This window comes from Drosophila albomicans, chromosome 2L (assembly GCF_009650485.2).
Source record: "Drosophila albomicans strain 15112-1751.03 chromosome 2L, ASM965048v2, whole genome shotgun sequence".
NCBI lineage: Eukaryota > Metazoa > Arthropoda > Insecta > Diptera > Drosophilidae > Drosophila > Drosophila albomicans.
The window spans coordinates 17,587,912-17,615,030 of NC_047628.2; the positions used below are offsets into that span (position 1 = coordinate 17,587,912).

Consider the following 27,119-nt stretch of genomic DNA (forward strand, 5'->3'; position numbering starts at 1 on the left):
AGTTTTTGCCGTTTGCAGTTACAGTTGCAGGTGGTGGCAACATTTTGCTGGTAAATAATACTTAACGGTAATGGTTGCGCTTGCAACTTAAGTTCCATTCACCATCAAATGTCTTTCAGCTGCCAAAATGGGCAATGAGTTCTTTGAGCGGCTTTAAACAGTCAACACGAATAATTTGAAAAGACCCTTGCGGAAGCAGCTTAAAATTGCTGCCTTAGTTACAGCTGCAAATTGTTGAAATTTTGTGTGACAAACTTAAGACTATAAAGGATATAGAAAGAGATAAATACGAATGAAAGCATTAGAGATATGGTTAACTTTTTATAGTAGTTCATTATCTTATTTAACTATACGTTTTGTATGCTCAAGAAATTTACTTATGTACATTAGGATAGGCAGACAAAAGCTGACTGCGATACCATACCCAATATGCGCAAGCAGTGCAATTTTCTCACCATCAAAAGCAAGCAGTACATTCATTCATAACTTTAGCAATTTATTAATCGATCGTTGGTGACTGGAAAAAGTTCCTAACTAAGCTTGTACTTGTATTGATTCCCCTATATAGCAGCAGCACATAAAAATCTTGTGCTTAGTAATTATTACATAAATCTTGTAACAAAAATGTGGCCGAAGGAGTAGTCCGAGTTGCCCATTTCTCATGTCATTTGCATTAATGATGATGCCGAGAGGAGCCAAGGCAGCCGCCTTTTGATTATGAAAGATAGTCGAGTGGCATTGGTAGCGTCCAGTCAGAGGCAACGACAACGACGACGACAACGACTACTACAGCGGTAACGACATCAATGCCGCCGTGGCGACTCAATAAGGCTAAAAGCCAACAGAGCACGGCCTTGGTATTAGGCTAATTGCTGGCGAACAGGGGGGGAAGGATTCGAACTGGGAGAGGCAGCTGAAAAGATGTCCTCCAGCGGGGACACGAACAGAACTTCGATTTGAAGCACAATGGAGGGGAATGGGAGGGAGAAAGTGGCCAAAAGGTGGAGTGGACAACGGGTCTTCTACACTCTGCCTGTCAATGCCAACGAACGCTGGGTTTAATCAACGTTGGCCAATTCATTTTTTTTTTTTTTTTGTTGTATTTTTTGTATATTTTTTCTTGTCGTCTGCTTCTTTATGCTGTGCTTCGGCGAAAGATGATGATGATGATGATGCTGGCGATGCTGATGATGCTGCCAAATTAATTCAACAAATTCAATAAAAACAAGCAGCAAAACATGGCAAACAAGCCGATGGATGTTCTCGATGCTATTACGGGCCATGCAATCAAAGAGCGCACAAATAAATCACCAGGCTAAAAACTAAACCTAAAGTTGAGCGCGGGCGGTGCGGCAATGGAAAAAGCGAGAAAAGTGGGTGGTGGAAGGTGGGAGGTGGATTGGTTGGTGGCAGTGTCGAAGCTGCATGGCCAAAATGTCAATGCAAATTTAATGGCTGACAATTTATATGCATGCCAAGTGACTTTTGGCCAACTACTGAACTTTCTATGCATGCAATGGTATAGGTGTGCGCAGTGTGTGTGTGTGTGTATGGTTGTGTGTGTGTGCCTTTGTGCATGCTAAGGTGGCATGCAGCAGCGACAGCAATCAGAGGGGCAAGAAGCAAAGAAGGCAGGAACAAAAGTTCCAAGGTGCCAAGTGGCTGTCAAACTTTTGCAAGCGCACGCTGAAAATCGAATCGAATCGCGTCGAATCGCCCGGCAAAAGCTAATGGCAAAATGAGAGAACTAAAGGGGTGAGAAACGAAGAGAGAGAGAGACTGGGGCGAATCGTTTTGACCCGATGTTGGCTCCTGGTCGCGACACATAAATTAAGGCAACGCATTGCTCGGCTGCCGCAAAGCGTATGCATGTTAACATTAACGGGTTATTTACGTCTTTTCCTCGACATTTAAAATGCATTTCCTTCACCTGTAACTGCACCTCACCTCCCCTCACTTCTCAACCTGCTCAACTGCACCCTGGGCAACGGTTCCCTCTTTTTGTACTACATGGTAGTAGTATAGTACCGAGTATATGGTAAATTGCTTTAAAGTGTGTATTTATAACTCCCCGCGAGAGCTTTATAGTCGCATGCCTGCCGCATAAATACCAAAAGCCACCGAGACGACAGCCAACGAAATGTAAAGATTAACAACGCCCGCAAAAAGTTGTTCCTTCTTTTTACTTTTGCTTTTGCTTGTACTGTTTCTTGTACTTTTCCACAGCAAATTTGTTGCTTTTCCGGCGATGAAAAGTTGTGTCGCAAATCTTTAATACGCTTTGATGGATCGCTTTCAGGGCGATAGCAACATTCTCGCTCTTTCTCCAGTTCTCTCTCTGTCTTTCTCTGCTGTTCTTTAGTCTCTCACAAACTTCTGTTCGGTTTGGTGGAGCTTATCAATCAAGATACGAGTATTTATAGACAGCTTCAAGTGTGCATTTGAGCTGCAACAAGATTACGCTTAATTTAACTAAATTGAAGTATTTTGTTTATTTCTCATTCAATTTATTTATATTTTATGATGCAATTTTCACTTGTTAGTTGTCATTTGTGTATTAACAAAAGAATAGTAATTGGACAATGGAATATAGACATCGTATAAATAATTTGGTTACTAAAAAAACCGTAATTGGGTAATGGACTTCAAATAAATGACGATTTAACTATTTCATTTAATTGCTAGTTATCGACTTCTCATTTCGGAGCAGCTTTTATCTATTTATTAATTGATTGTTTAATTACAGTACGCGTTGTTTAATCAATAATTATCATTTTGAAGGCATTAAACAATCTACTAATGTGAAGTTGAGTTGTACCCTAAACATTGTTAGCCATCATATTAGCTGTAATGCGTTGTTGGCTTGTACTGCTTCAAGTCTGCGTATCTTATGGTAAGCAGTGCTAAATGGATGCGCATTGCGCAAACTTCTTATACTGCTTCATCAAGGTATTCATTTCAATGAAAGCAGTGCAAGTAAATGTGCTGTTCAATTTAAATACCTGACTTCTTTATTCATTTATATTTTACACCTGCACTTATAATAATATTATAATTGATATATTATTTATACACGTAACTGAATTTAAATACCTCAACTCTTCGCTTTTAATGTATTATAATTGATACTTCAGCTGACATTTGACTACTACCTTTAAATAATAGTTTTCCCGCTTTGGTTGAAACATTTTCACTATCATAACCACATTTAATTAATTAAAAAAGTGACTCACCTAATCAGTAAGCATAAGTAAGAGAAGTTGACGTTGTTCATGCTCTGGTTAATCGATGATGATAGTTGTTGGTTTTTGAATTGTCTGGTTGTCAGATTGTTTGGTTGTTTGGTTATCTGGTTGTTTGGATGCTTGGATGTTTTGGTCATTTGCTGAAATGCTTTTGCAATGCGCACGTAACAAAAGTCGCTTGTTACTGTGCAGCAAAAAGTGTGGCAGGCAGCACGAGAAACCAATGGCAAAAACCGCAAGAAGTTGGCCATTTGCTGGAAGGGTTTTTTCTTCTATTTTTTATTTTTGTATTTCTCTTGCTGCTGCTGCTGCTGTTGTGTTGTGTTGTGTGTTGCTTCTTTGAGTTTGGAACAGCGTTATGCACTTAGGCGACGACTGGCGTTGAGAGGGCCACAAAGAAATGTTGCCAAATCAGCCGCAGAGCAGCTGAGCGGCAATAACTGGCCTCCAGTGAGGCGTGGCCCCAGGGCGGTAGAATGGAGCGTATAAAAGGCAAAGGTGGCCGCAAAGCAGTTTACCAGACAGCGACAACAGGGCGTGGCAGCAACAACAGCAACACCAACAACATCTCAAAGGATAACACTTTTAAAGGATAAGAACGTCGACGCCATGGCGATACCCTGGCAACTGCTGTGCCTGGCAACGCTAGCGGCAACGGTGGCAACTCTGGCCATGGCAGCCACACTGCCACACTATGCTCCAGACGATGCCATGGTCATTGGCGAGCCGCTGGGCACTGCGGATGCTGCCGATTTCCACGCCCATTTCCTCGATGACGGAGGGACCGGGGACTTGGAGACGGCCGCCTCGAAGAAGCATGAGGAGGCGCACGAGGAGGAGGGCGAGGAGGAGTCGGGCGAGAAGAAACACAGTGAGCACTACAAGAAACATGGTGGCAAGAGCAAAAAGGGTCACAAGAAGGGCGAACACCACGAAAAGGGCGAGAAAGGACATCACGACAAGGAGGGCAAAAAGGGCGAGCATGGCGAGGAGGAAGGGCACGAGAAGAAGCACAAGCACTCGGAGAGCCATCACAAGAAGAAGAAGAAGGGCGAGAAGGGTGAAAAGGGCAGCGAATTCGAGGATCATGGCTCCTACAAGAAGGGACACTCAATCAAGGGCAAGCACAACGTGCACAAACTGAACGAGGACAAAAAGGAGAAAAAATACTATGACGAGGATCACGATGAGGGCGGCGAGGAGAAGCACGGCGCCTTCGAGGAGGGCAAGAAGCACAAAAAGGGCAGCAGCTACAAAAAGGGCGAGCACAAAAAGGGCGGACACGAGGAGCACTACGGCAAAAAGGGACACAGCAAAAAGGGACACAAGAAAAAGGGCCACAAGGGCCACAAAAAGAAGCACGAGGAGGAGAAGAAGTGGGGCCACAAAAAGGAGCACGGCAAAAAGGGAGGCGAGGAGCACAAGAAAAAGTGGCACAAATCGCAGAAGAAGAGCAGCGAACATGATCATGGGCATCATTAAAGGATTCGCTGGCCAAAGAGCTCTGGAGCAGCAGTTACTACTCAATTTTCTTCTTTATGCTTGTTTTTCTTTTATATTTTCTTGCAAATAAAACACACAAAACACATCCAGTAATCAAGAGATGTTTGCTATATTTAGCTGAAGTAAAAAAGCTTGCGATTGGTTCTACATTTAAATTTGTTTTGAATTTCTATTATAGAAAATGAGCAACCTCCCCAAATATAGAAAGAAATGAAGCAGAAGTAGTCCAGTTCATCGACTATAAAACACTTACATAAATAACCTAATATAAATGAAACAAGATTTAATTCTTTAATTTGAGATTTTAGGTTCATTAAATTAAATTTCAACAATTTCAATATTCAACTAACCAACTTAATTTTTATTTGAATTATTCCAGACAAACAAATAAAAAATGTCACCAGAAAAGGATTACAAATAAAATTTAAGTAATGAAATTCAATGTTTATTTATTATTAAGCTAGTATTCTTTTAAGATGATCCTTTATATCAATCAATCAGTGTCTGCCAATCCACAATGAGCTAAGAAGAACGTTTTTTTCTATTCTAGAACACACCAGAGTTCACTGACATTTGCGTAATTCGGAGCTCAAAACGTTGCTTTGCCAATTTCCATTCCAAATCACGACCTGCTTTTAGGAACAAAATTCAAATTTTAGCATATTGCACAGTTCAAAAGCTCAATTGGCAGACACTGGCTTTGACGTCGACATCGACGTCGACGTCGCCACCTGCATTGTCCTAATTGCCAAAGGGACTGGACAGACAAATGAAATATGAATATGTGCCTGGCAATGCCCTCTATATATAGACAGAGCGAAAGAGGAGGAGAGGGAGTGTGAGTGAGTGAGTGAGATGCGTAGACCACACAGTGAAACACACACGCTTAGAGTGGGCCGTGTCAAAGGTTAATTACGCATGCTGCAGCTCGTTGGCTTCCCCTTTCCCGCCTCGTCTCCCTTCTCGACCAGCAACGAAGCTGGTTATCCTTTGCTGTGCGTCCTTGGCAAGTCCGTAAATCGCTTAACGCACACTTTGGCCTTATGCTGAGCCTGTGTGTGTGCGTGTGTTTGCTTAAGCCATTTCCGGTTCGATTTTAGCCAGAACGCTGAGTGCGGATGAGAGGACAAGCATCTTTGTTTGGTTTCATATGCTAATCCTTTCGAGCTGCGTCATAAATCATCCTCGTCCATGCGACACTGCCTCCACTTCCCATCCCTTTAGTGTAGCAAACAGCGCCTCAATCGGAGTGGCATCAAGACGATGACAAAACTGCTCTCAGCCTCTACCAAACTTCAGCCATATTTTTGTCTGGCTTCAGTTTTCTATTATTGCTGAAGCCAAAGCCGAAGCTGAGGCTGAGGCTGAGGCAACGTTGCTGCAATCTGCTGGGATTTGTGGTAGCCGCAATGACACAAAACAAAAGCAATAACAACATCATGAATATAACAAAAGCTAAAGGCTTCCCAGACTCGTAACGAAACTTGGCCTCAACCCCTCTTTGGCCTTTCTTTTCCATCTCCATCTCCAGCTGCAGTCAGGCATTGAAAAGTGTTTTTGTTTAATATGCAACGGCCAACTTAGCCATGTGTGTGTGCGTGTGTGTGTTGCAAGTTTTCTATCTGTGTCTGCAGACATTGGGAAAGCTCAGGTAAACCAGGTGAGCAGTCAACAGTTCATGCCCCTTCACAATTCTCTTGTTGTTATTGTTGTGAAATTGCCTCGCCAGCAACAACAACAAAACAATCTCCCACATGGCCAGTGGGCAAATGCATTAACGAAAGTGCTGGGAGTTGAAGAGAGGGATGCAGAGAGTGCAGAACAGTCGGGGGGATGCAGCCAGCCAAGCTGAAGGTGATGTCTAAGTGCAGGTACCAGCAACAACAGCAGCAAGGTAGTAGCCATGTATGGTATCAGCACTAAGAGATCATAATTCACATAACTCGGCTAATAATTCAGTTAAGTTGAAATGCGCAATATACTAGCAGCAAAAGCAACAATCCCCCAACACACAAAACACACACACACACAACACAACACGCACATGTATATAATTCAATGTGCTGCGCAACCTGGAACCAGTGAATATTGAATGTAAATTGATAACCGACAAAGAAAAACATACTTTCAGGTGTACCTTAAAAATATAAACAGATTGCTAATTAAATTTAAATCACAGCATACTTTGAGAGACCAACAAAATAAGCACAAGCATCCGTTGAACTATTTGGCAAAGCATGCTTTTAGGCAGCGGCAAAAAATAATATGTTGCTTTTAGTCACGCTGAGAAATGGCTGTCAAGAGGTTTTCCTGTACTTATTCTACTTACCATTTAATTGCAGGTCGGCGCACACGCTTAAACACGAAAGTTGGTCGTCCCCTACTTGAGAATCAATACAAGAATTTCACTTAAAAACTTCTCGGTTTGCATGTGAGTAACGTTTCATTTAACAATAATAAGTGCAGCATACTTGTAGGCAGTACGCAGAAAACAAAAGCCCTTGCCCGCAGCTCGTTTGATTCATGGCAAAATATTTACAGCTTACTTTTAGGATCACTTAGAAACTCCATTAAGCCACAACAAAAGTTAAGCTTTTAAATTCTATGTCACACAACAACACAACATACATATGTAGTTCTTCTATTCATACATATTTCAGTGTATGTTTACTTTTTAAATTTTGAAGTTTTGTTTAGAGATTTTGAACTGGTTCACAAGCACTCATAACCAACTGGTTCATTTACCCAGTGCTGCACATGCCTTACTATGTGAGTCTGCTGAAGTATTGTTGCCACTTGCAACATGACCTTCGTATGTGGCAGGACTTGAGGATGCCACTGATACTGCTGCTGCTGTTGCTCCTGGCTGCTGCTGGCTTCTACTGGCTGCGGCTTGGCACCACTGCAGCAGTTTTAAAGGATTTTCAATGTTCTTGCAAATTAGTTAAATCCTCTGTGAATGTACAAGTGTGTGTGTGTGTGTGTGTGCATGAAAAAGTTTATTGTTTTTGGGGATAGAAGCTGCTACTGCAGCTTTTCCTAGCTGATGATGATGATGTTGCAGTATGTTTGTTACTCCGGCTGCTGCTGCTGTTTCTGCTGTTGTTTGTGGTGTCCTGGCTTCTCTTTGCTGAAGCTTAAGCCTGGCATATGCTCTTCCCATTGTGTGTGTGTGTGTGTTTGCTTGCTTTTCTATACCCTTGCAGAGTGTATTGTAATTAAGTAACGTAATGTGCAATGCATTGAAAGAACCCATTTGATACTCCAAAGAGTCCATTTGACTTGCTGTCCATCAGCTTAAAAGTAAAGTTGCTTTTGCTCTAAATATTTTGCCAACTGTCACAGGAATAATCTATTCAAGATTGACATTCTAAAAAGACAACATTGCTCGACTCTCTATCATAATAAATGTTTGCAAGTTGTAGTTAAACATTTCGAAATAATTTTGAAAGAACTTTTATTTAAAAATAGACATTAATTATAGTAAATAGTTAAACTTACAAGCTGACCATTAAAACAGAGCTTTATAATTAATTCTACTGGTCAGCATTGTATGCATTTTATAGTCTTAATCAACATTATGTACAGATATATACATATATAATTTTGTTAAAAAACTCTTGCTGTATTTTTATTGAATTTTCAATTGTTCATAAAATTCATAAAGACACCTATCGGAAATACCGCAAGACTTTTTGGACAACCTTATATATATAAACTTATTATAATTGGCATAAATTAATTAATTAATTCCTATTCAACATTTTATTCAGATAACAATTAGTAGAAATAATTTTATTAGACATACTTCTACGAAATTACAAATTTTATTTAACGAAGCAACGTTATTTTAAAGCTATTTTTTTCTGCTATAATTTAATTTACAAGTTGTGTAGTTAAACTAGTTTTTCTAAAGCAATTTTCTTTATTTTTTAATGCAAAATTAAAGTAAACTTTAATACTTTTCTTCAGACAGTCACAACTTTAGAGAAATTTAAAGTAAACTTATTATTTAACTCGTGAGAAATGCATAAGAGCATTCAATATTCGACTCAGCATTAAACTCAATTTTTTCCCCCTTTTTTTTTTGGTTTGCAATTTTTGCAAATTGTTTGTAGAGCTTGCCAACTTGCAATGTGCATATTAAGTGAATTTTGTTAAATTAAAATAGACAATTAATGATTAAAGCTTTGCAACTGCGTCTCTCTCTCTGTGTGTGTAAGTGTGTGTGTGGCAAATCAGATAGTGGAAATGGTTAGGCAGGAGCATCGAGTGTGTCGTAGACTGTCCACTGTCGAGTGTCGACTGTCGTCTGCTTTAACCAATTAGCATCGGCCTCGTAAATATGCCACACGCGGCGCCACAGCCCGATGCATCAATGAATGTGTCAATGATTAGGCAGCCGCTGTGGCACAATGGCAAATGATAGCGCAAATGTAAATGTTGCACTTAGGTAGCCCAACTGCAACTGCAACGGCAACGGCAACAGCAGCTGTCCCAATGGAGCAACAATAACAAGCTAATGCAACTGCAATGCGAGGCACGAATGGGAGGCAGGGGAGGCAAGAGGCAAGGGCTGTGGCAAAGGCATGGCTATAATCAAGCGAATGGATGCCAATGGACAGCACACACACACACATACACACACACTCGCCCATTGCACTTAATTTATTGTGACCAATATAACGTCAGAGGAGGATAAGCAAGAGCAAGGAGACAATGTTGCAACTCCAACTCCAGCTCTAGCTGCAGCTGCAGCTTCAGCTTCCAGCGCCATCGGCAACAGTAGCAAGAGCAACAGCAACATATCGCTTGGGGTTTTTGTTGGCCGCATGTAAATTGAAAATTATGGCAATGCGCAACAAGATTAGCCCACGTCAGGGTGCATGCCCCATGCCCCCATCGCATCCTCCTATGTGTATGTGTGTCTGTAACAAGTTCAAATGAATTTATTGATGTTGCCACGAGGAGGAAGCATGAGAAGCAGCAGTGTAAACTAAATGAATGAATGAACGAATAGCCAAATGAAGTTATGACTTAATGTATTCGAATCGCAACTCGCCACTCACCACTCGCCACTCACTGTTAGCTGTTCGCTGCTAGATGCTGCCACATATTGTGGCAGGTTCGCTAAGGGCAAGCTAATGCAATCAACGCGGCAAATAAACCAAGTTCAAAGCAAGACTGCGAAATGAAAGACTGAAATTAAAAACCCAAAAGGAAATCAAATATGATGACTCACAATGCTTGCCACGTATTGTGGCAAGTTGATGTGTACTGAAGTTGCAAGTTCTGAAAAGTGCAAATACAATTTTATAAATTTCAAGTTTGAAAACGATTTTTAATTTTATTTAAATTTAATTTCAAGAAGAATTAAAAAAGAAAAGAATTTATGAGTAATTCTTTGGTAACAAAAATAAATCTTGATTACCACTTTAATTGGAGATAAGAATAATTTTTGAAATTATTTTTCTGTTGCAAAAAAAATAGAACGAATTGGTACGCAAACCAAAAAATTAACGAATTTTTTTATTTAATATTAAAACAGAAAAAATGATTAAAATCAATTTTAGCTCTAAATGTAATGCTTATCCAGAGCTATAAGAATAAACTTTTATTATTTTTATTTTTAAAATTGTTTTAGTTGATGTTTTTTCACTGTAGAATTACCCATATTACATTTATTACATACTTTATTTCAAAATTATGAAGATTTTTCATTTCTACTTTAAAGAATTTATGAAATTCATGAAAACTACATACGAAGAAAAATTTAAAATTCATTTTCAAAAAAGTATAACCAGAATTCGAGTCAAAAAATTTAAGTTAACATTAATTCAAATACTTGCCTAGATTTGTGATCTTCCTTTTGAATTTTAAGCTTAATAGAACTTTAAATTATGATCTTCCTTCTGAACTTTAAGTGGAATATAACCTTAAATTAATTAAAATTCGAAATTTATGATCTTTTTGAACTTGAAGCTGAATAGAGCTTTAAATTAGTTCACATGAACACAAATAATTACTTGCCAATCATAAGCAAACGTGCTTCTAAGGCATTTGATATTATTTTCAGCTATGAGTTTATATATCAAAAACCCCTTGCCACAATTTTGCCAGTCTATTAAGCTTTAAGTGGCAAGAAGTCAGCTGTTTGAACATTCTGCCAGACTTGCATAGATACCTGATATTTCAGCCATATTTCAGCTGTCAGTTTGTCCAACTGTCAGCAGCACAGCTCGCTCTGCTCTCCCCTCTACCCTTTACCCGCTCTCTCTCTCTCTCTCTCTCTCTCTTCTCTCCCGCGATGACTGACACTCGCCTTCCACAGTTGCCTCTCGAGGATTTTTCTGCTGCTGCGCCATTTTGACACAGAATCTGACACTCATCCAATAGACGATGAAACGAAGGATGCGGATGAGCACATGGCTTGTGGATGAGAGAGTATGAGAATGAGGATGAGGATGTGAATGTGGATGTAGATGTGAATTGGAATGAATGCTGAGCAAAGATGTGGACAAGTGTTTGGCGTTCATTGGCGCAGCAGAAGCAGCAGCAGCTGAAGCACTCATCCTAGCCATGGACAGATGAGCAGAGGATGAGCACTTGGGCAGTTTTTGGGTGGGATCCGAGTGCAGCAGAAGCAGCAGCAGTAGCAGCAAAAGTTTTGCAGCTTCGCCTTATTATGCAAATGTCCCCGCACCGAATTGAGAAGGAGCTCCTCAGTTGCAGCATAAGCTGCATGCCAACGTCATCGATTTATAAGTTATGCAAGAGAGCCCATCACTCTTCCCCCCTCTCCCTTCACCCTTCACCCGTGTCCCAATCTCATCGGCATTGCTCTTCAGAGAATCGACTGTTTGACTACTTTGTAAGCAATGGTTTACTGTTGTACTTGCCACTTGCCACTTCTGCCTTTTGCTGACTGCAATCACAATTCTCTATTCTCTATTCTTGATTTTTATTTTCTATGTTTTTTTGTTTTTTTTCATCTTCATACACTTCTGTTTTTTTGCTTTTGTTTTTTGTGTTTACCAGAATCAATCTTTTGGCCACGGCTCTCGCTCAGTTTCCAATTAGAGTTCAGGTTTTCCCAATCCCAATTGCGGCAGATGCAGCTGCTGATTGGTTGCACACAAACAAAAAGCTGCATATAAACAATAACAACACCAATAACTACGACTACAATAACAGTAACAACAATAACAATGTATATCAATGTGCATATCTTTTTACAATGTGATTTAATCAAAGTTTTTTTCTTCTGCCCGCCGCAGTCGTCGGGGCAGTTAGAAAAACTGCGAAAAACACGCCAAAAGAAAATCTATTTCATTTCGCATTTCAATGTGCCCTCTGAAATTGGGTAAGTGAAAAGCTGCGCAAGAATTCCAACCAAAACGGCTGCAAAATACTCTTTGTTTTATTAGTAGGTGATATGTTTACACAAACAATCGCTAGATGGCGACAGTGCAAGTTGATCGCAGTCACTTCGTAAATTATATATGCGAAACTATTTCGAACTAATTAGCAGTTAAGAATACGATAGATTGTTGGTAGATGGCGCCAATGTGCTATCAGCTGCTTCATAACAAATTTTGTAGCCTGGATTAAAAGCTTGACGGTGACTTTAATTAAAAGACACTTTATTTAATGTAATAAATAATAATACTAATTTAAATTAAATGTGTATTATTTGATTAAAGTAAAATCACGTGTGCCTGCCATAGAATAACCCCTACTTGCTCTCTTTTTGACTCCATCATCTAGATCTTTCACTCTGGCAACTCTCAAACAGCGCTGCGCTTCGATAGTGAAAGCTCTTTCTGGTTACGCACCGATAGCAGCTCACAACTCACATGCAAAGCTGCGAGCGAGCCAAAGCTTTGCGTTAAAGCTTACGCGCGTATGTATTTGAGATCGTTGGATCCCCGTCGACTTCCATACACACACACATACACATACAAAACGATGTATTGGAACTTTTCGAAGTTCGAGCGACAACTTTGCTTACGCTAGTGCTCAGTCGGTTTTAGTTCTGTCGGAGTAAAGCAGCAACGTTCGCAAGTGGAACGTCAAGATAGAAACGTAAGCCCCAAAAGCAAACAAGAAAAAAAAATCAAACACACACACACAAGCGAACAGCGAAAAAAGTAATTTAGAAGCAGTTTTAAAATTTAATAATACTATAAAAAACCAAAGCGCAGGCTTACAACTTGATTAGGTGAAGCGGCGAAAGAAAGTGAAAAAACAAGAGATGGAGAAAAAAGCTTGCATTTTGCATGCGTATTAGATAATGAATGCAACACTGCAGAGCCAAAGGCAAACAGAGGAAAAAACACATAACAACTGTACGACGAGAAAAAATTAAAGTGCGCATAAAAAACACAGAAAAAATACGGAATGAAAAAACTACAATTTGTTGAGTGAAAAAAATAGTTGCACAGTCAGCTGACCTTCCGCTCGCGCCCGCCCCAATCGTGGGTCTTGTGATCTTAGGCTTAATAAGTCTACCCACCCCAAATTGACAATAGCAATTTTTTTTAATTCGGTTTATTGTTGGAGCTGCTCAACATTAAAGCCGAATGCAAAATTCAATATGGTGGCGCACTTGTAGTTAGTTCTGCATTTTTCCATTTGTCAGCTGACAACATGACAGTAGTCTTGTGATCAACGTCAAAAGCCAATTGTCAAATATTCGAGTTCGAAAAAGAGAGCGAGTGTGAGTGAGAGCGAGAGTGAGCGAACGTTCGTAGAGTTTGCTGAGCGCAGCTCAACGCTGCGCTCACTCTCCGCTCTCTGAAACTCTTACTCTCCCCTTGGTTAACTAGATAACAAAACTGGAATCGCCCGCATTTTTTTTTTTGCTGCTCGTAATTCGAATATACGAAATTAGAAGAAAGAAAAAATAATAAAAATACGTCTAGCAACTTATAGTTATTGTGTAAACTGATTTAGGCTGGTAGAGTTTAGTTTTCTTAAACTTAGTTATAAGTACTCTTCTCTCCCTTTAATTAAAAGTTATCAATGTCATGGAAATCGCTTTTCGAACTCGCGCAAAGCTCTGTCACGTGAAATAAAAGCTCTGCTTATTAACTTTTATTCATTCAACTGGCATAATTTTGCTGAATAGTTAAAAAAATACGAACACTCTGAATTACGTTGCTTGCAAACGAAATTAAGCAAAATTTAAAACAAAAAAAGTATGTGTACATAGATATCTCTGTGTAATCAAATAAAAGTTAGTTTCTTAACCTATATGGGGGAGTTGCCAAACTATACTACCATTAGCAGCGTGCGCCTTACATTAACCTGTTGTCAGCTGACAGTGATAAGAAATTTTTCAACATTCAAATGCGAGTGTAAAGTGAAAACTCTTTAGTCCGAACTGAATATATTATTAATAGTGCTCGCTAAGCGGTTTTCACTGCATTTAACATAAAATTGCCTTGTTTTAAACAATCCTCAATATTTACTTACAGTTGTAGTGCCAAAATATAAAACAAAATGTCCAACTTGAAGCGTTTCGATGACGAGGAGCGTGAGTCCAAATATGGCCGCGTCTTCGCTGTGTCTGGCCCTGGTGAGTAGCCTTCAACACCGGCTCTTCAACTTCATCTTAGCTAACTATTTCGTCACTACTCGCAGTCGTCACCGCCGAGGCTATGTCCGGCTCTGCTATGTACGAGCTGGTGCGTGTCGGCTACTATGAGCTGGTGGGTGAGATCATTCGTCTGGAAGGTGACATGGCCACCATTCAGGTGTACGAGGAAACCTCCGGTGTCACTGTCGGCGATCCCGTGCTGCGCACTGGCAAGCCTCTATCTGTGGAGTTGGGTCCCGGTATTATGGGCAGCATTTTTGATGGTATCCAGCGTCCATTGAAGGACATTAACGAGCTCACCGAATCCATCTACATTCCCAAGGGTGTCAATGTGCCATCTCTGTCCCGTGTGGCCAGCTGGGAATTCAATCCCCTCAACGTTAAGGTCGGTTCTCACATCACCGGAGGTGATCTCTATGGTCTGGTCCATGAGAACACCCTGGTCAAGCACAAGATGATTGTCAACCCACGTGCCAAGGGTACAGTGCGTTACATTGCCCCCTCGGGCAACTACAAAGTCGATGATGTTGTCCTCGAGACTGAGTTCGATGGCGAGATCACCAAGCACACTATGTTGCAAGTGTGGCCCGTGCGTCAGCCCCGTCCCGTCACCGAGAAGCTGCCCGCCAATCATCCCCTGTTGACCGGCCAGCGTGTGCTCGACTCTCTGTTCCCTTGTGTCCAGGGTGGTACCACCGCCATTCCCGGTGCCTTCGGTTGTGGCAAGACTGTCATCTCCCAGGTATGTCAGCCACCCTGTTGCCTCTATTTACAACTGTCACTCATTTCAAATACTTTTCACAGGCCCTGTCCAAGTACTCCAACTCCGATGTCATCATCTACGTCGGTTGCGGCGAGCGTGGTAATGAGATGTCTGAGGTATTGCGTGATTTCCCCGAGCTGTCTGTTGAAATCGATGGCGTCACCGAGTCCATCATGAAGCGTACCGCGTTGGTGGCTAACACCTCCAACATGCCTGTCGCTGCTCGTGAAGCTTCCATCTACACAGGTATCACGCTGTCCGAATACTTCCGTGATATGGGTTACAACGTCTCCATGATGGCTGATTCCACCTCCCGTTGGGCCGAAGCCTTGCGTGAAATTTCTGGTCGTCTCGCTGAAATGCCTGCCGATTCCGGTTACCCAGCCTATTTGGGTGCCCGTCTCGCCTCCTTCTACGAGCGTGCCGGTCGTGTCAAGTGCTTGGGTAACCCTGAGCGTGAGGGTTCCGTCTCCATTGTCGGTGCTGTGTCGCCACCTGGTGGTGATTTCTCTGATCCCGTCACCTCCGCCACTCTGGGTATTGTCCAGGTGTTCTGGGGTTTGGACAAGAAGCTGGCTCAGCGCAAACATTTCCCCTCCATCAACTGGCTCATCTCGTACTCGAAGTACATGCGTGCTCTGGATGATTTCTATGACAAGAACTTCCCCGAGTTTGTGCCCCTGCGTACCAAGGTCAAGGAGATCCTGCAGGAGGAAGAGGATCTTTCCGAAATCGTGCAGTTGGTCGGCAAGGCCTCGCTGGCTGAGACCGACAAGATCACCCTTGAGGTGGCCAAGCTGCTGAAGGATGATTTCTTGCAACAGAACTCCTACTCGTCGTACGATCGTTTCTGCCCCTTCTACAAGACCGTCGGCATGTTGAAGAACATCATCGACTTCTACGACATGGCCCGTCACTCTGTGGAGTCGACGGCTCAGTCCGAGAACAAGATCACCTGGAATGTCATCCGTGAGGCTATGGGCAACATTATGTACCAGCTGTCGTCCATGAAGTTCAAGGTATGTTTTCAATACTACTTGGTTTTTTTTCAGGCAGCAAACATTATATTTTTTCTTTAATTTACTTTCAAGGATCCCGTCAAGGATGGTGAGGCCAAGATCAAGGCTGACTTCGAGCAACTGCATGAAGATTTGCAGCAGGCCTTCAGAAATTTGGAGGATTAGAGCGCATTGGCCGTACTTTTACACCCTAATCTTATATTGTTATGTAGTTAACTTTTAAATATGGCAACAACAAAAACACGTTCATATTGCTGCGTACAGTTCCGTCAAAATAATTCCGTGCAACAAAAGAAGATTCCACAAAAAAAACAAAAAAAAAAGATAGTGAAAAAAATTTAACGAGAGAAAAAACAAGAATTGAAATGAAATTACTACTATTGTTAACATTCCTCTTCTAAAATAGCCTGCGAGCTGAAAACATTCCGGCCTGCGGTTGCTATACAACTTCTTTCCCATCTACTCCTTCAACCCCCAAATGGCCATGCTCAAAGAACAGCAACAACAACGTTATTAACGTCCTTCTATGTACTTCCATACACACATACACTCGCACAAACACACACACACATACGCAAATACAAATGCATGCATAGTATTATTGTTTAATGAATGGAAATTCTTTTGTTTATTTGTGAAAAAAAGTCATATTTTCTCTTTGTTTGTTTGTTTGTTTGTTAAACTTATGTAAATATTTAAAGTATGAAATATTAAATGTACGAATAAAGTGCAAACAACAAATACATTTAATGTAATTGAAAGTCAAATGGCTTTTCACTATTTCTCCTTCTAATCACACACATCTCCAAGACGAAGAGTGACCCTCCAACATCTTCCCCCATTCTGGACTCATACTTATGGATTGCCTGCAGCTGTAGTAATGAAAGTCAAGTTGTGCAAATATTCATCACGTGATAATGAGGAATTCAAATAAAGGGCAAAAATAACTAATTAAATGGCTGCTCTCTCACCATCTTAAAATGAAAACTACGAAACAATTAACAACGATAAATATGAAACGTGCAATGAAAACTGTTAAATTTATAATTATTGTAATTTCTTTGCACATTGTATCTGAAACCTGATAACTATGAGAATTCGCGATTGTATTGTTAATTAATGATAAGAAAAAACATTTCTCTAGGAAGGAAAGATAGGGAGAGACTGCAATGTTATCTATTTCACCAATTTGCGTTACATAATATTATATACATAACATATATTGCAACAAGCATCTTTTAATCGACAATTATGTCTACTCACAATGTAATTTTACAATGTTTTTGTATATCACCCAAAAAATCAGGTAATATTTTTAAAATCTGACAACAAACATATATTCTTACTTTATATGTATATTCAATTTCTTTTATAGGAAAACAACTATATTCAATTCGTGTAACTAAATTATTCGTCGTTGTCAATTGAAGAAGACACCAAATCGCATAATGGATAAGCCCTTGTGTCAATGCACAAATAAGAATTACTGTCGAAAGCCTCAAACGAAACCAGATAAGTCTGAAAAGGAGAAGGAAAAAGAAAAGGAAAGAGAACGAGAACGGGAAAGAGGGAAAGAAAAGGACAAGAAGGCGAAATCACCACTACTGGAAAAGAAGCCATCGATAAATATCAGGGAGAAAACGGAGGAACTGGAGTATGTCCCCACAATGCGACTGGATGGCACGACAAACACTTCCTTCATCAGTGACACTTCGATTCACACATCGGAACAAGCCACACAAGGATCCACGGTCAGGATGCGTGAGACTTTCGAATCGAGGCGCTTCACCTCACGATCGGTGACATTAGTTGAGTCCCGAGAGCCCGACTATCAAGAAGGTCGTGTGTTTGGTGTCTCTGGCCCTGTGGTCAATGCGGAGAAGATGGCCGGCTCTGCGATGTATGAGTTGGTGCGTGTGGGACACTTTCATCTGGTGGGCGAGATCATACGCTTGGAGGGCGATATGGCCACTATACAAGTGTACGAGGAAACCTCTGGCGTCAGCGTGGGCGATCCTGTCTATCAAACGGGAAAACCTCTATCCGTGGAGCTGGGTCCTGGCATCATGGGCAGCATTTTCGATGGTATTCAGCGACCATTGCGCGCAATTAGCGAGCTGACCAATTCCATCTATGTACCCAAAGGCGTCGATATAAAGAGTCTGTCGCGTACCACTAATTATCCATTTGAGCCGGCTAAGTTAAAAATCGGTGATCTCATCACTGGCGGTGATATCTATGGCTATGTGAAGGAGAATTGCATGGTGGAGCATCGCTTGATGCTTCAACCTCGTGCGCAGGGCAGAATCACCTGGATTGCACCACCTGGCGATTACAATGTGGATGAAGTCGTTATCGAAACGGAATTCGATGATCATGTCACCACTCATTCCATGCTGCAGGTGTGGCCAGTGCGTAAATGTCGTCCAGTTGTTGAGAAACTGCCCGGCGTCAATCCGCTGCTAACTGGCCAACGTGTGCTTGATGCCTTTTTCCCCTGTGTCCAAGGTGGCACCACAGCCATTCCAGGTGCCTTTGGCTGCGGAAAAACTGTCATCTCCCAGGTAAGATTAGATCTAGCTGTAACTGAGCTTTTTAACTAATCTTGTTTCTGTCTGCTTCATAGACGTTATCAAAGTACTCAAATTCCGATGTTATCGTCTACGTTGGTTGCGGCGAACGTGGCAATGAGATGTCCGAGGTACTGCGTGATTTTCCCGAGCTTACCATCGAAATTAATGGTACCCCAGGAGACGATCATGAAGCGCACAGCGCTGGTGGCCAACACCTCTAACATGCCGGTGGCTGCTCGAGAAGCTTCCATCTACACTGGCATCACGATATCCGAGTACTTTCGTGACATGGGCTACCACGTCTCTATGATGGCGGACTCCACCTCCCGTTGGGCTGAGGCATTGAGAGATCTCTGGCCGACTCGCTGAGATGCCTGCCGATGCCGGCTATCCCGCCTATCTGGGTGCTCGTCTTGCTTCCTTCTACGAGCGTGCTGGTCTCACCAAATGCCTGGGCAGCCCGGATCGCGAGGGATCCGTGTCGATTGTAGGTGCTGTGTCGCCTCCCGGTGGTGATTTCTCTGATCCCGTCACCTCTGCCACGCTGAGCATTGTGCAAGTGTTCTGGGGTCTCGACAAGAAGTTGGCGCAACGCAAGCACTTTCCCTCGGTCAATTGGCTGCAATCGTACTCCAAATACATCCGTGCTCTCGATAACTACTACGAGGAGGAGAGTCCCGAATTTGTAGAGCTGCGTGCCCTGGCCAAGCAGGTGCTGCAAGAGGAGGAGGACTTGGCCGAAATCGTGCAGCTGGTGGGAAAAACATCGCTCAATGAATCCGACAAAATTACGCTCGAGGTGGCTCGAATGCTGAAGGATGATTTCCTGCAGCAGAACTCGTACAGCGTCTACGATTGCTACTGTCCCTTCTACAAGACAGTGGGCATGCTGAAGAACATGATGGCGTTCTACAGTTCTGCTCTGCAGGCCGTGGAACACACAGCTGGGCAGGAGGCTCACGTCACCTGGGGCCTTATCCGTGAACGCTGCGCCCAAATGCTTTATGAATTGGGCACCATGAAGTTCCTTAATCCCAAAGACGGCAGGAAAGCCGTTGAGGAGAAGCTGGAGCAACTATATAATGTTGTTATCAAATCTCTACAGGATCTCGAAGAAAATGTTGCGTCCTATGTTTAATTGACTAAGAAGAATGTAATGCTCTTAGAAATCGATTGTAATAATTTAGTGTAACTTTCTATTATTGTGTATTATTGAAGTAATATTGTTCGATATCCAAAAAACAAATTAAGCTATAAATATTTATGTCTTTACTATTGATAATGTACGTAGTTGTTGCTCCTAGCCACATAGAAATAAAAAATGTTGCCTATCATAAAGGCGCAAAATACATTTCCTTTTATTCGATTTTTAGCCATAACTCGATCAAATCCTTAAGGATATTTCTAGTACATACCATTTTTAATTCAGGACATCATGCACTTTTGAATGTCATTTAACTATTTTAAAGTTATAACAAAAAAATTTAAGTCAAAATTTTTCAAGGGGTGAGTATAGAAAAAATTCAAAAATTGCGGAAAATCCGTGGTATCTCGGACATTTGAAGGACGATCGGGATGTCCTTTGGCGCAAGAATAGTCCTAGTCAATATAAACTGATTGGTGCATTCAAAAGGACGAAAGTCCTGCAAACAGCCGTGTTACAAGGACATTTTTCTATATACAAAATAGCTATTATCTCGGCCGTATCCTGTCTGATCCTTGCGAGTCCTGTGTCAAACAAGAGATATCAATAAGACCTATCATCCTGCCAAAGGACATTCAATTCGTCCTTGCGGTTCTCGAGATATCCTGCAATTTGTAATTTTCACACACTTTTCTTGGTTCTGAGACTGAAAAATTACGAGTGTTGGATTCTTAGATGACACCGTGTTTTTTTTTATGCCAATCGATAGAGTTGGTCCTTGCGATCCTAGCAATGTGTGTCCTTTGAAAATGCGGTTGGAAATGACCGAAATATGACTATTTTATTCACCTAAGTACTTTGTATGGGTGCCCCTAAAAGTATGCAATGCAATCAAAAAATGCTGACATAATTTTCGTTTTTTGGTCATAACTCTGCCAAATCCTTAAGGATCTGACAAGGACACACTTTTTTGAAATTAGAGTGACCAGAACTATCGATTGGCATTCAAGGATTTTAAGGATCTTTTTAAATAAAGGATCTTCAATTTTTGTAAGACGTAGGCATAGCAAAAAAAAGTCAAATTGAAGGACGATCGTGATGTCCTTTGGCATAAGGATACCTGTAATCAATACAAACTGACTAACATACTAAAAAGGACGAATATCCTGTAAACAGCTGAGTTAAAAGGACTTTTTTGAGTACGGCAAATTGGGTATATCTCTGCCAAATCATGTCCGATCCTTGAGAGTCCTGTGCCAATCGAAAGATAATTATGATGTCAATCATTATTTGCAATAGGTGTCCTTTGAATACGCGTCAGGATGTAGCCAACCTATGATTAATTTGGTATTGTACGCGTGCCCCTAAAGTATGCAATAAAAACAAATTATATAGAGGAGAACAAAATCCGTTGTTAATTTAAATTTCAAAAAACGTTGATATTAAACTCATTACTTAAAAAATACTTTTTTATAGTCGCTAAAGTTTCAAAAGAGGCAATTCATGAAGTGAAATACCAGGCGACCATAATTCAGCAGCCAGCAGTAATACGAAAAGTCAATAGCGCCTCGTGCTCCCGCTCTGAGAGAATCGCAGAGTTCTCAGATGCTGCAGGGTTAATCCACTTACTAATTTATTATGTTGGGCTGGTGAGAAATCGTGGCCAAAAATTGTAATTTTCTTAAATTCTACCAGGCGCACAGAAGTGACTAGAAGGTAACTGTAGGCAAATTCACTTGAGCCAAACTCTGACCAATCAGATGCAAGCTCTAACAATCCCTCTCTTAGGATCCACACTCAAATGAAAGCTTTCGGGGTCCCACTCTTAGGATCCACATAGAAGAGCACGCTCGCAGAAAAAATTGGCCAATGGCAGCAGGGCAAATTTGGCTGCATTTCTAGATCAATCCACTTGCTACTCTATTATGTTCGCCTGGTATTTCAGTTGCTCCACAAGGTTTTTTGCAAGGAATCTCGTCGAGATTGTTGTTCTTATTATTTGGAACGTATTGTAATCGATTAGCTGTCGTTAAAAAAGCGTTGTTCAGCTGAAATAAAATACTTATACTTACGCTGTTCTGATCCATATTGTATTGATATGTTGACTTTACGTTTGCTCATCTTTTGTTAGATGTTTTTAGTTTTCAAGAGTCAAAACAAAATTGTTTTGTTATGCGTTATTTATTTATACAAAGTAAAATAATTTCTAATTCAACTTAAATTAATTTACGGTTATCTTCAATTAATTTTTCCGCTTCGCTTTGAGCTGCCAAGTCGTCGCGTCCGCTCATTAGCTTTTGCTTGCGAGTGCAACACCGAATTGCAAAAGTGATTTTTGTTTTTTTTGTTGCGTTGCAACTTCAACCGCATCCTTCCGTTTGCATAAAAGTCTGAGAGATATTTAATCCTTTTTTGCCAAATGTTCGGCAAATTCGTTGGATAATTTTCGCCACGCCAGGCAAATGTCGACGAATATTCGTTGATTTATACGAAAAGTTTGTTAATGCGCTCAAAAAGCAGCAGAAGCAGCATCAGCATCAGCAACAGCGGCAGCTTTGGCTTTAGCTTTAGCTATGGTTGAAACACGCCCCCGAAACTCAGCCACAATTTCCGCAGCGCACCGAAAATTTGCCAAACCGACGTCAACCCTGAAGCGAACAAAAATGCAGAGATCGATTTCGATTCAATTAGTGGAAATTAAATGTAAGTATACTCAGACACACACACACATGCACATGCACATACATATATTTTTGTTGCAATGCATTCGTATTTGTACGTTTGACTTTGTCGATAAGCTGTGTGGTGGGAGGGTGACGGCGAGGGTGAGGTCGAGGGTGAGGGCGAGGGTGAGGGGCGAAAGGCATTGCGATGATTACATTTCCGCACTCAGCGCTCAGCTCGGCACCGCAGCCAAGTAACCAACTCAGCCATAAAATGAGCGCAGCAGCAGCAGCAGCAAAAAAACCAATGACGTCGACGACGACGATGAGAATCAAGCCAAAAATCAGTTCAATTGCAAATTGAAAATCCCCTTACAACTTCCGTTTCCGCAAGAGAGCGAGAGAGAGGGAGTGAGGGAGTAGGTCGCTCAGCTGCCATGACAAACGTGGCGTATGAGCAATGCACACTAATTGGCCGCCGTTCGATGCCGTTTGCCGTTTCGGTTGCCACTGTCAGTGGCATTTGCGAGCTGCCACCAGCCACCATAGGAAAACTACCACACTGGCACCCGCAGCCTCCCTCCGCCCCACCGTCACCCACATAACCAGTCAACCACTCAGCTCAGCTGCCATTTTGAGTTGCCAGTTGGCAGCTTTTGGCTTAAAACCGGAGTTGCTGGCGTAATTCAGACCGGGTCGCAGGCAGGGTCACAGCCTCAGCTCAACTCGATGCAAAGTAGAGAGCGAGAGTTGAGATACCAAGAAGAAGAGAAGGAGTGAGAGGAGAGAGACAGAGAGAGAGAGGGTTATTGCATAATTTGAAGGGGTTAAGCCATTGAGCTTTAATGCAAAATTTCAATTGAACGTCAAACAGTCAATTCGCTTTAGCGGCGATAATCGTAAAAGGATAATGGCGCTAAAAGCGCATAAAAAGGCAGCCAAAAGGAGTCAGCACTCCCCATAGAATGAAACAGAAAGAAAAAGACTCACTTGCAGCCAGTAGCTAACGTGTGTGTGTGCGTATGTTTGTTTGTGTTTGTGTTTGCGTGGCGTCTGTTATGGCCGCTGTTTGGCATAAGTGTGCACTCAATTAAAGGATATATTCGGGCGCTGGCTAACGGCCGCTTCATCTTTTTTGCCTGCCTAGATAAAGACTAGGCACATCACACACACACACACACACACACATCTCCTGGGAGTGAGTGTCGAAAAAGATTGTGACAGAGCAGCACAACTCGTAAGCTGCTGGAGAAGCAAATAAGGAAAATAAATAGCATAGGATTGTAAGCAAAAAAAACATAAACTATTTGCATAGTCGAAATTTAAATATCCTACCGAAAACATATCCTACAAAAAAGTAATCACATTAGAGTTAATTTATGTTCGAGACTTAGAAAACTTTATTGATGTTAAAACAGAATTAAATAAAAGTATTCTATAGATAAGCTTGTTCAATTGATGTTTAAAAGTTCAACACTAAATTGAAAAGTATTAAGAGTCTTACTGCTGTTAATTCTCTTTACCTATAACTTAAACTACAATCAAGTCCAAACTTTTTGAAAGTTAACATAGTAATTTTAAGAATTATAATTGATTTCGATTTATGTTTACTTAAAGTATTTTATAAATTGCAGTTTTCAATAAAGTTGGTTTTATTTGTTTTAAAAGAGTTCAACTGAATATTGAACTGAAAAGTTAAGATAGTTCTAAGATTGTTAAAAATAAATGTCTGAATATTATTTAGATTTGAAAAGTATTCAACTAAATGGAAGACTGCAAAGTTGGCTAATAAATATTTGACATGATAATTATTTGTTCGCTAACTTTGCTGCTTTCCATTTAGTGCATTCAAGTGAAATTATCAAGCAAATTTATTGCAGTGTACCAATGACAATAAAAGTCCTTTGCAGACTGCATTGCAATAACTAAGAAGTGAACTCCCTCATATGTGACTGTTGACTGGTTTTCTTGGAGAGCTTGTCAAATGTATATTGTTGTTGTTTGGTGTTGCCGCAAGGCCAAATGGTTATCATAAGCAGACGTCAAGGACAAGAGCGTTAGCGTCTTTAGCTGCCATTTTGGGGGCAACTTAATTTGCAACTTATACGCAAAAGCCTTTTGATTCTGTTATTTTTCGAGCTGGCGCTGCAAAAGTCTTGATTTCCCCTCCCTCTCTACCTCTGTCTCTTTCGCTCACTCTGTCACTTTGCATGTTGACCCATGTTGTTGTTGTTTGTGCTTGATGACGATATGTCCTTTTACGCAGATTTATAACGCCTGCAGTTATTTGGCAAAGTTAAGCGAACCCTTTTCTTTATTTTTTCTCGTTTTTTGTTCTCTTCTTCTTTGGCGTTTTTAGGCCTGCTTTCTTACGCTTGGCTCTACTTAGTTTTGTATGCAAAAGGGTCCTGTCGCTCATTGTCCTTTTTGGCCACAGTTACAGCTCTGGTTCTTGTTCTGGTTCTGGCTTCGCTGCTCTTCTCGTTGTTGTTGTTTGATATACTTCTGATTAAGGGAATTTAAATTAAGCCTATGCAAATGCGCCTCCAGCTGTTTTTGTGTGCTCTGCTTGTTCCTTCTTATTGTTGCTCCTGTTGTCGCTTTCGCTGTTGTTGCAGCGCGCGTGTATCCTGTTTCAAGTACTTCCTCTACCCTCTCTCTCTCTGTCTCAACATATAATATTAACGCCACTTTACTGCTCTGACCGACATGTCACGCCCACAAGCCCAAACAACATATGCTTAAGAAACTGTCATATTTTTATGAGTCTGCAATCGCATTAGACATTATTAGCTTCAATTCTCTGACACCATAAATGTTGTACACATAAAGTACAATTCTTGTACACACACTTACAAAAATGTATGAATATCTACGTATTCCTCATTTAAAACTATTTATATAGGGCACTTGAATTTTAGTTCAATTGCAGAATACATTTTAAAACTCTTGCAAAAATATATAACTTCTTTTTCTAAACTTAACTTAGGGATATTTCTACTACCCAACATTAGTTAAAGCGTCTTCTTGAATGTGAAATTCATATTAAACACTAAACTATCCTCAATGATATTGATTAATAAGTTAATATTGTAAACAAGTATGACTCAAAATTACAACTTACAAAATGTTTCCTATACAAATGTTTAACTAAATGCACATTATTATACATAAACATATCAGCATACATACATATAATATTTCAATGTATAGTTAAGTGGACAGATATAAAGACGTGTTAAACTTTTATCACCAACGAAATTTGCGAAAAATTGTTCGAAAGTTTCACAGTGAAACTATGTGTATAAAATTAATTATTAACTTCCTCTGAAAAAATATTTTCATGCTTTTCAGGGCGAACTAAATGCATAATTTGTTTTAAAAAAATTCTTCCAAGAGCTCAATTAACATATGTAACACTTATTAGAATACTTTATAAAATCAATAATTTATATTGATGTATTGTACATGTACATATTGTACATATGATCTATACATATAGTATACTATATACTATATATATATCACATTACAATGCGAGTGTTTGCATAATAAAATACATAACTTTTTACATACATACTCACCCACAAGCAACACCTATTCGCAAATAATATTCACACACACGCTTCGTAACATATTCATGCACACACACACACACACACACACACACAGAACAGTCACCCACACACCTACACACTGACTCCATTCAGAAAGTTTAACCATAAAAATTAGCTCGGTTGCCACTGTTGCTTTTGCTTGCGCCTCTTAGTGGCATGAGGCAAGTAGGTCCCATCGTGCCACAACACACAACTGGCCTATCCAAAGATGAAGCTGCCTCACAGCTTCAGATTCAAGCTTCATTCATTCAGCGCGTCCCTTCATAGACTGTGCTGTCTGCTCGCCATGCAGATAATGAAATTGTTGAGCAGAGTACAACGAAAAAAAAAGAGAAGAAAACCGACACAAAAAAAAAAAAAAAATTGAGAATGAAAACAGAGAAAAGTTTCGCGTTCTGTTCATCAGGCGAGGCAAACATTTTAAATACAAAAGGATATGCGTGGGCAGACGGCAATTCCCAGCACACAGAGCACTGAACACTGAGTGCTCCTCTCGGTCTCGGTCTCGGTCTTGGTCCTGTGCCGTCGATCCTTGCCGTCGCCTCGCCGCAGTGACATTGACGAAACGCTCGAAATTTACTGTACTCCACTCCAGCCGCATTCCTCCTTCTTCCCTTTGGTAGAAGTTCTTTTTATGCTTTGTTACTTTGCGGTTGCTTCTTCAGTTCGTTTTGCGTCCTGTGCTCGACGTTTCCCGGTTTTCGTCATTGTTGTGTTTACTTATCCCTGTCGAAAAATTTTTTGGCGAAAACTCATTGAAGCGCGCGTCCTTGATGCGGTACTAAGGGAGGAAGGGAGAAAGGGAGAAAGGGAAGATGGAGTCTACGATTCTAGCGTGGCAGCGACTGCATTTAGTCAAAAGTGATTGAAAAGGCATTTTGTTATAATGCCAACTTAATGACAACGAAATTACAGCAAAAGCCAAGCCAACGACATCAACAACAGCAACAACAAGAACACCAACAATGGCTAAAAGCAGAAGAAGCAGAGG

The 27,119-nt window shown here is 40.9% G+C and overlaps 3 protein-coding genes and 1 long non-coding RNA gene across 4 annotated transcripts in view; all 4 read left to right on the forward strand.

Moving 5' to 3' along the window:
• The window catches only part of LOC127565122 (uncharacterized), a 216,065-nt gene extending 210,891 nt beyond the window's left edge, over positions 1–5,174 (forward strand). The window contains exon 10 of the long non-coding RNA XR_007954510.1: positions 5,128–5,174. This is a non-coding gene — a long non-coding RNA (uncharacterized LOC127565122). The remainder of the gene's footprint in view (positions 1–5,127) is intronic.
• LOC117564937 (cylicin-2) lies at positions 3,814–4,742 on the forward strand. Its single transcript, XM_034243890.2, has one exon. The coding sequence runs from the start codon at positions 3,855–3,857 to the stop codon at positions 4,725–4,727; it is 873 nt and encodes a 290-aa protein (XP_034099781.1). The 5' UTR covers positions 3,814–3,854; the 3' UTR covers positions 4,728–4,742.
• A 7,518-nt stretch (positions 5,175–12,692) lies between the features above and the next one.
• LOC117565993 (V-type proton ATPase catalytic subunit A) lies at positions 12,693–16,886 on the forward strand. The gene is made up of 5 exons (XM_034245412.2): positions 12,693–12,833; positions 14,228–14,328; positions 14,394–15,091; positions 15,154–16,131; positions 16,204–16,886. The coding sequence occupies exons 2-5, from the start codon at positions 14,253–14,255 to the stop codon at positions 16,294–16,296; spliced, it is 1,845 nt and encodes a 614-aa protein (XP_034101303.1). The 5' UTR covers positions 12,693–12,833; positions 14,228–14,252; the 3' UTR covers positions 16,297–16,886.
• A 562-nt stretch (positions 16,887–17,448) lies between these two features.
• On the forward strand, positions 17,449–19,966 carry LOC117565102 (V-type proton ATPase catalytic subunit A-like). The gene is given in 4 exon segments (XM_034244060.2): positions 17,449–18,695; positions 18,758–18,877; positions 18,879–19,048; positions 19,050–19,966. Coding segments are annotated over 4 exon segments (2,199 nt in total). The 5' UTR covers positions 17,449–17,579; the 3' UTR covers positions 19,843–19,966.
• Positions 19,967–27,119: the final 7,153 nt, after the last annotated feature.